Here is an 8,599-nt window from a genome sequence, read left to right as displayed (position 1 = left end):
AGAAAACTCCTATGCCAATACTTTTATGTTGATCGTAAAAGAAGGAAAAGGAAGCACATAAGAGTTAGTTAGTTACTTGTTTACAGCTAATCAAAGAAGAATAGGTTTCTTTTTATCATAGTTCTTTTTGAGTTTTGGAATGACCAATTTACAACTTTGAATAGGGACACCCAATCAAAAAGGGATGGTAAGATATCTAAAAACCTTTCTATATTTCATTAAATTCCCCATTTACAAGGAATTCAGGCATGTCAATTGAAGTTATAAGCCATCCTCACTAACAATTGACAGGTTATCATCATTCATAATTGAGCAACAACAATGATAAACTATAACTCAAAACCATAACCAATTCTATCCTAGTCCCACTCTCATCTACCTTTAATAAAAAAATTTTGAAACACAAATACCCATTTAACAATCCACAACAAATGTAAGTCCTTTTTTCAATACAAAATTTGATTAGGCAACCTCTCTACTATCTCATTTCCTCCTTATACTATCAACTAATACTAGTTGCCCCCACTCCACTCACTCAACCTCATTAAGATATTTGTAACTCCTAGTTTTTATCTATTATTTTATGATTTTGGGCTAGAATTTCTTCTTATAATGTAATGAGTTTTTAAAAGGCATCAACTTAATTCTTGAATAATATTGAGTAATTTTTCTCTTTTTCATATTTATGATATTGATATTTAGTATTATAATTTCAATAAATATGGATGCCACCACTAGCTTGTTTATTTTTTTTAGTTTAGATTTTTACCTTTAGTTACTTCGATAAAATGATGGGACCATTCAATTATAAAAACTCTCAAACTTACTAGGTAACATTCATTGAGAAATTTTATATATTGAGTAATTAAGTATTCTAATAAAATATTAAGAATTAAGATCACCAAATGATTAGAAAAAGTCCAAGAAAAATTGAAAATCTCTTTTTAAATAAGAAACCTAAATATATATAATATAATGATTTTCAATTTTATGAAATTATTTTTTAAAATAGAAATATTCAATTCAAATCTGCATCCATTATAAAACTGTATATTAAGAAATGCATTCTAGCAATGTCAAATTTCTTTCATAAAATATCACCCATAAAATATGAAAATATAAAAGTTGTTCACACATCAATTAATGATATTTAGACAAGAAAAAATAAACACACTTCAATTGCTAGAAACTTTAGATCTGTTAGACAGTTGAGATAACCAGAAGACAACTGAAGGGGGGGGGCGCTGAATCAGTTGTCAAGATTACACAAATGTGAGTTTCTTTTTCTCAAAGCATAAAATGCATGAAACCATAAAACAAGGTCAATTAAAATTAAAATAAGAATAGATAATTAAGAGGCAATTGAAGTGGGTTCTTCTCATAATAGTTGGTTGAGTGGTGCTATTGTTGTTGTTGTGATCATCAATATAAAATACATGCAACCATGAAACAAGGTCAATTAAAATAGAAATAAGAATAGATAATTAACAATCAATTAAAATGAGTTCTTCTCATTGCTTGTTGGTTAAGTGGTGGTGGTGGTGTTGTGACTAGGAGAAATTAAGTGTTATTGTTGTGAATACCAAGATTCAAACCAGATGTATCCATTAAAAAAAAAAAAAATCAATTATAATGAAAATGTGGCTCTTCACTCTGCAAATCACAAAGAGCAAACATTTAAAGGCCTTACAAGATTTCTAGAGGAAGAGAGCCAAAATTTACAAATCGTGTGAATCCATTACAAATTTACATAGCTCAAAACTCATTAGGGTTTCCATAGATGATATGATACGTACAGCCAAGAAATTTCTTGCATCATGAAGCCGAGAAAATTTTGGCGACCATGATTCAACCAACCTCCTCTATTTCCTCTCTAATTCTGCCCTGCTTGTATTCTGCTCTATATCAACAATAACAATATCTCCACTCCTTTGCCCCACTGCATTATATTTAATGAGATCTACATTTTTTCGACACAGAGGACAATTAGAATGTGAATAAAACCACATATCAATACACGATGCATGAAAACTGTGATTACAACTGGGTAAAAGCCTCATTTTTTCCCCATCTTGAAATTCAGAGAGACAAACAGAACATTCTGTTGCCCACACTCTGACTCTTTCTGATTTATACACAAACATGGGTAGAGCCGCCATTAATTCTGCATCCAAGCCTGTTATAGAGGGATCGTCTTGTGTAAGCGAAAAAGGAAGAACCCTTAAAGAATTCTGGGTGGGCATAGAAAGTTGCAGGTATAGCCTTCGACGCAATGTTGCATAGATACAGAAGAGAAACAGAAATATAATCACCCCAAACAAAATAACCAGAGCTCCTGCCATTATTACCTCATTCACAGCAAAAAAATCCATGCGATTGCGGGGATCCATGGCTATCCAAAAAAATGCTGTAAATTTTGTTTGGAAGAGTTTTTGAAATCGAAGATGGAGAAGTTTATAGGTAGTGTTTAGAATCGAAATAAAACGATAAAGATGAAAATGAATGGATAGAGATGAGATGGCGATGGATGGGGATAAATCTTTTGTCACACAGAATCTGAAGAAAATCTTTCCCCGTGTGCTAAAATTGCGGCGAATTTGTCCGTATTAGGCTCCGCCGTTGACGTTCAAAACATATGTTATGAGACAGTTAACACGTGTCAACGTTTTACTGGCTGTTTTACCCATAAAAAACGAATTTTTCAAAATAGGTTCTCTCACACAACAAACAGGTAGCATGCTTTCATTGTTGAGCAACGGCTTTTAGTTTTGTTTGGGTAAGAGTGGTTTTAAGTTAATTTCATTAACTCTTTTCGGAGTTTGGAATTCAATTAAAGGTAGGTGTGTTTTTCTTTGGATTTTTTTTTATGGAAATTGGTATGGAGATTTTTCTAATAAAATAAGGAAGTTATTTTGTAAAATGTATTATCATTAGTTTGATTTTTTATATGAATTTTTGAAATATTAAATAAATATTTATTTTATAGATTCAATTAATAATATAATGTATGTGATTGTCTTGAATATATAAAAAGAGGTGACATGAGAAGGTAGGTGTGGATTTTAAGTGTCTTGAGAGTGTGGGCCATGTGTCTATGATGTGTCATGTGCATGAAAAAAGTGTAATGAACGTGTCATATGTACATGGGATATGTGTCACAAAGGGTGAGTACATGCATCTCAATCACATGAGGTGAGATAAAAAGGTAAAATTCCCTAAGCGAAGACTTAACTGGTATCAATAGGACTCTTCTAGGTGGGTTACAAGATAACCATTTTGATAATTTTATTATTTATACTCGTAACCCCCTTAAGTGCAACTTAAAGAAAAATATATGTAATGAATATGGGTTTTAATTACTAGGGCATATTAGGTGCCCATGCACAAATTTATAATAAATAGAGTAAAAGAGAAAACTCACAAAGAAATAAAACTCATCTCTAAAAGAGAAGAGATGCATGATAAAAATATGCAAGTGAAGAAGAAAGGAGGAATTACCAAGAGCTCTAAGAACTACTTCTAGCATAATATACAATAAATGTTCACCTCATAAGAGAGAAAAGAGAGGTCTATGTGACCCCCTGAAATGTGAGAAGGAAAGAACTCCATGCAAAGAAATGCTCATTCCATAAATTGAGATGACAACAAAAACATGCAACATCCTCTCAAAATGAAACTATTGGTGTACAAGGGGTCTAATTTAGAGTAAAATTTGATAAAATCAGTTAATAGAATATTCCTCAAACTAGAAAAGCATTCTTTGACACTTGTAGCTATACTGGCAATCCAAAAGTTAAATTTAATGATTAAAAATAGCATTTTACCTCATAAATATAGCTAAGAATATGCTAAATTTAATGAGAATATTCTCTCCATTATTTTTAATTGAAACTAACTAATAAGCCATACAAATTTTTATATGGATCTATGCTTTTCAATGAATGGTTTATGCCTTTAAAATTGTGCCATCAAAACAATGCTAGAACTTTCTTGTCTTTGAAATGTGAAGTGTTATATATCAAAATTAATCTTCCAGGACTTCTAAGCGCAATGGAAGAGTCTATTTGGATCCAATATGCACCATATGAAAGTTAGCAACTAAACCCCTCTAATTTGAGAAGTTAGTTGCCAATTTGGAGCTCTCATACCATGTTGGAGTTGGATATTTGACCCTCAAAGCATAATATAAAATAATGTTAAACCTTCTACAATATATTCTAAATAAATAAAAGATATGCAATATATCCACATAATACGTGTGAATCCAAAAGATCAAAATGACACATGATCCTCTTGAATACATATAGAAAAGAAGTGAGATGAGAAGGTAGATGTGGACTCTAACCTACTTCATCTCGTGTAGTACAAATATTCATAATGTGTCATGTGCATGACAAAAATGTGATAAAAGTTTTATGTACATATAAGATATATGACTTAAAAGGTGAGTCCATGTGCCTTGACTACATTAGGTGTTGGAAAACTGTAAAACCCCTAGGTGGAGAATTTAACTATTGTAAATAAGACTCTCTAATATAGGCTAAAGGCTAAGTAGTTTGTTAATGTCACTATTTACACATTTTGAGTTAGTCAAATAGCTGATGGTTCCCGCTACGAGGTTCCCCAATTTGAGTGTGTTTGTGTAATCGTTGCTCCAAACTCCCCTTGGTATAAAGACATCTACACCTACTTACATGACCAATACCTATCACCTGACCTATCTCGTAACCAAAGAAAAACCTTGATACAACAAGCCTCTCAATTTACTATCATTATAGACACCCTATATCAAAAAAGTATTGATGGATCTCTCCTTAGATTTATTGACTCAGAAGAAACACAACAAGAATTAAAGGAACTAAATGAAGTTATTTGTGGGGCTCATTCTAGTGGTCCTGCTTTGGGGAAGAAGCTTCTACGTACTAGATATTACTTGCCAACCATGGAGAAAGTGTTGGAATCATTGAACATTGAGAGGGGGAGGTGAATCACTATTGTGCAATTTCTGATTTTGACAATCTGATCTTTAAACCACTTAATGTATATGAAAAGAAGTGAAGTGCAGAAACACAAAGCAAAGATAAACAACAACATAACACCAAGATTTTTATGTGGAAACTAGGTTAAGGGGAAAACCATGATGGGATTCAAACCCACAATATTAATATACTCTGCTAAAAGTATAGAAATATTACATAAGGGGAATGCACATGCATTCAGGCACACTTCCTAGAGAGCTCTCTGCTCAATTACAAGTAAGGGCTACAACCCCAAAAGGTTCACTACCTTACAAAATGTTTGTAAGAGATTACAATGTACTTTCAACTATGATATAGCATCAACAATTTCTTGAGTATACTTCCGGTTGAGCACAAAACACATATTCTTATACTGCTCTACAAATCTACTCTATTTTGATAATCTGTATTATACCAAAGCTCAAATCTTCATCATTCACATGAGAAGCTACACAAAATTGCTTTGCACATCTCCATCAATCTTAAAAATGATCGTATAAACTTGTCTTATATATCTGCATCACCGATTTAGGTCATCACCATGTCCGCTTCAAGAACACATCACAAAATATGAAACGTGCTCACAAGTGGGCTCAATGCCATCTCCAATGCATTTGTGGACCAAAACAAAATGTCCACATGACAACTCATCAACCTCGAACACATAATTAAGCACCAAAATTGATTTGCAAGATCTGGAAATAGACTCACCACACGTAACCATACATATGCATTGTTCTTGCCAAAAACATAATTACCAGATCTTCTAACTTGCACAAGACTTATCACTGGAGGCCATAATCCTGGAATAAGGCATATTACATATCTACAAACTTTCCTCAAAAATATGCAAAGCACAATACTTAACAAAAAATAATCAGCCAAAACTGTACACTCTATCAGATACCCCATTCTTCTCACCGAATCACACCAGACTCAATCACTCTTCCAAAATGAATGAATTATAAACCGCAAGTATCAAAACTGATATAAGTTCCCATCAATGCCAACATCTCAACACACATTCAATGTCTCTTTCCAATAATCTCCCCCCTTGGCATTGATGGCAACACTTAGTGAAAATGACTAAGTGTTGGACCAAAACCAAAATATGTACATTGGAACCAAAAATATGATCACCGGATTTCAAGGAATCAAAGAATTAAGGAACTCCCCCTTAGATCAACATTTTTCACTCTATACACCCCCCCTTTGACATCAATGACAATGGTAAGATACTAGAACCCAAAATTTCATGCCAAAGAATGTTATACACATATGTAAAGATTTAAATCATAGAAAACTTAAAGACATTTGCATAGGAAATCTTTAGTATGTTCAAGTGATTTTCCCAACCCTTTTGCAGATTCTCAAATGCTATTATAATTTCACTGATAAGGTAAATTGCACTTCTGCACTCTTTCGGTTCATCTACCTTGAGAGCATTCTAAGCATCTAGAAGAGAAATAAGAATTACTTCCAATTTAGGAGTAATGAGACTCCTAATCTCTCCAATTCAACCTATTATTCACTCGTTATCATGATTCAAACTTCTAATTTTCTCAAGGAGTGATATCACTTGATTTTCATGACTACTCAAAGAATTTGTCAAAGGATTGACTGACTGAGATATATTTTCCAACTGATCCTTGAACTTCTGAGACTGCTTCTCAATATCAGCAATGAATTTATTCAATGAAAGACATGATTTATACAGGTTACCACCTTCAGTTAATGCATCCTGCACACTCTTCACACAATTAGCTAATGTGGCTCTATCTTTCAAATCATTTTCTTCGAGGTGTGGAGTCTATTTGCATTAAACTCACTTTGAGATTTCTCCTCTACAGATTTATCAAAAGATTCAAAATGAATATTTACATAATCAATCAAACTTTTCAAATTACCGGATGGGGTATTGGAGGGATCTTTTCGCAATGATGGCATTGTTGGATATCATTGGCATATGATAAACCGACATGTTGATATGATGATAATGTATGTTGTCATTGATGTCAATAAGTTCAAGTGAATCGATGTCAGGGTTTCACTAAGTGTGACTATTGGTTGGTAGTCTCAGGTCTAGGGTTATTTGTTTGGTGATCCAACTTGTGTGATGCAACTGATGATACTCTGTGATGAGATAGCAAAGAGATGTGAATGTGATCGAGGTGCCACATCATCTTTGTGTGCGTGAAGGGTTTCCTTGAGGATCTTGCATGAGAAGATCGATTGTGTTTGGAGTCTACCTCGGGAATGATCATTCTTCTTGGTGGTATGAGAAGAAAGCATGATGAGTTACTGATTCCCATGTGTGGTGGTGAATGAACGATGTAGATTGTCTTGTGATCTATTTGAAATTGTAATACTCTATGCAATGTGTTTGGATGGTCAGGATTGGATCGCCTGTGTTGTAAACCTAATATGCATAGGGTTTAGGGTTTATGCTACTAACCTAACTGTTGCCTATAAGATCGATGATGTTTGTTATTGTAAAGTTGTTGGCAAAAGTTGTGTGTGTATCCGAGTGATGATATACTTGCTAGACTAGTAAGAGGAAAACTGCAGAGTGTGATTGTAGAGTAGAGGAAATGAAAAGGATCTGCCTTGGCATGTAGTGCTATCATCATATCAAAACTTTTACCTATTGTCTTCTAATCATTTCAACAATTGAAAAATCCCTTTACCAGGTAGCTTTAATAGGCTTATTGTAAAACCTATAACTAGGTGACTCAAGATCATTGAGTTCTTCAAATCCTCTAGCGAGGTAACCTCTAACAGGGTTTTCAACGTTTAGCAGGGTATATAGCCATCCCTTAATCGGTTGATCTCTAACAGGATCGGTTCCTAACAGAACCTTATTGTATAGTCTTTAACCGAACTAGGCTCTTAATAGGGCAAGCTTCAAAAGAGTTCAAAAACAAGCTTGTGGGTATTCATCCCTACCATGGTTTTTCCCATTTGGGTTTCCACGTGAAAATTTTGTGTGTTATGTGTTATGCATTTTTCATGTGATGTTTATGAATTATTTGGTTGAAAGATTATGCATGCAGAGTTAATAGGTTATGGTATTACTAGTATACCACATGCATATGTTTATGGGTGAAGTTGATATCAAGTATTGATCGTATTTGAAGTGTTTAGACTTATTATTTTATGGTATCTGATGTCTTACTGTGTTTAACTGGTATTGCCATAGTTAAGTTCAGTAATGGTGACAACCAACTTTGGTATTGCTTTAACTAGATAAGTTGTTGAGAATTTTTTTTTGCCTGTACTAATTCACCCCGCCCCCACCCCCCCCTCTTAGTACCAGTTGGGGTATCTGTTGTTCATCATTATTCATCAGGCATAAGTTTCTCCAAAATGTTTGATGTCATAGCTAATAGCAAACTATCCTCCCGGTGTGAGATGTTAATAGATCCTCACTAGCCTTTTCCTATGCAAAAGATGCAAGCTAAATATTTTGAGTGGGAGACAAGGAGGCAAGATTGTTTGGTCCTTGAGTGAATTCAGGATCATCTATTGCTTGTTTACCCATTGTTTCCTCGGTAATGTCTCTTTCTTTGGTTTCAACTTCA

The 8,599-nt window shown here is 33.8% G+C and overlaps 1 protein-coding gene across 1 annotated transcript; it reads right to left on the bottom strand.

Moving 5' to 3' along the window:
• Positions 1-1,688: 1,688 nt before the first annotated feature.
• On the bottom strand, positions 1,689-2,504 carry LOC131074254 (RING-H2 finger protein ATL2). Its single transcript, XM_058010839.1, has one exon. It carries the CDS (start codon positions 2,388-2,390, stop codon positions 1,863-1,865), a length of 528 nt encoding a protein of 175 aa, XP_057866822.1. The 5' UTR covers positions 2,391-2,504; the 3' UTR covers positions 1,689-1,862.
• Positions 2,505-8,599: the final 6,095 nt, after the last annotated feature.

Source organism: Cryptomeria japonica, chromosome 7, assembly GCF_030272615.1.
Source record: "Cryptomeria japonica chromosome 7, Sugi_1.0, whole genome shotgun sequence".
NCBI lineage: Eukaryota > Viridiplantae > Streptophyta > Pinopsida > Cupressales > Cupressaceae > Cryptomeria > Cryptomeria japonica.
This window is presented reverse-complemented; position numbering and strand designations above follow the sequence as displayed.

What these genes read in the sequence shown, in the direction of transcription:
- LOC131074254 (XM_058010839.1), bottom strand. Translation starts at nt 2,390, where the DNA reads ATGGATCCCCGCAATCGCATGGATTTTTTTGCTGTGAATGAGGTAATA.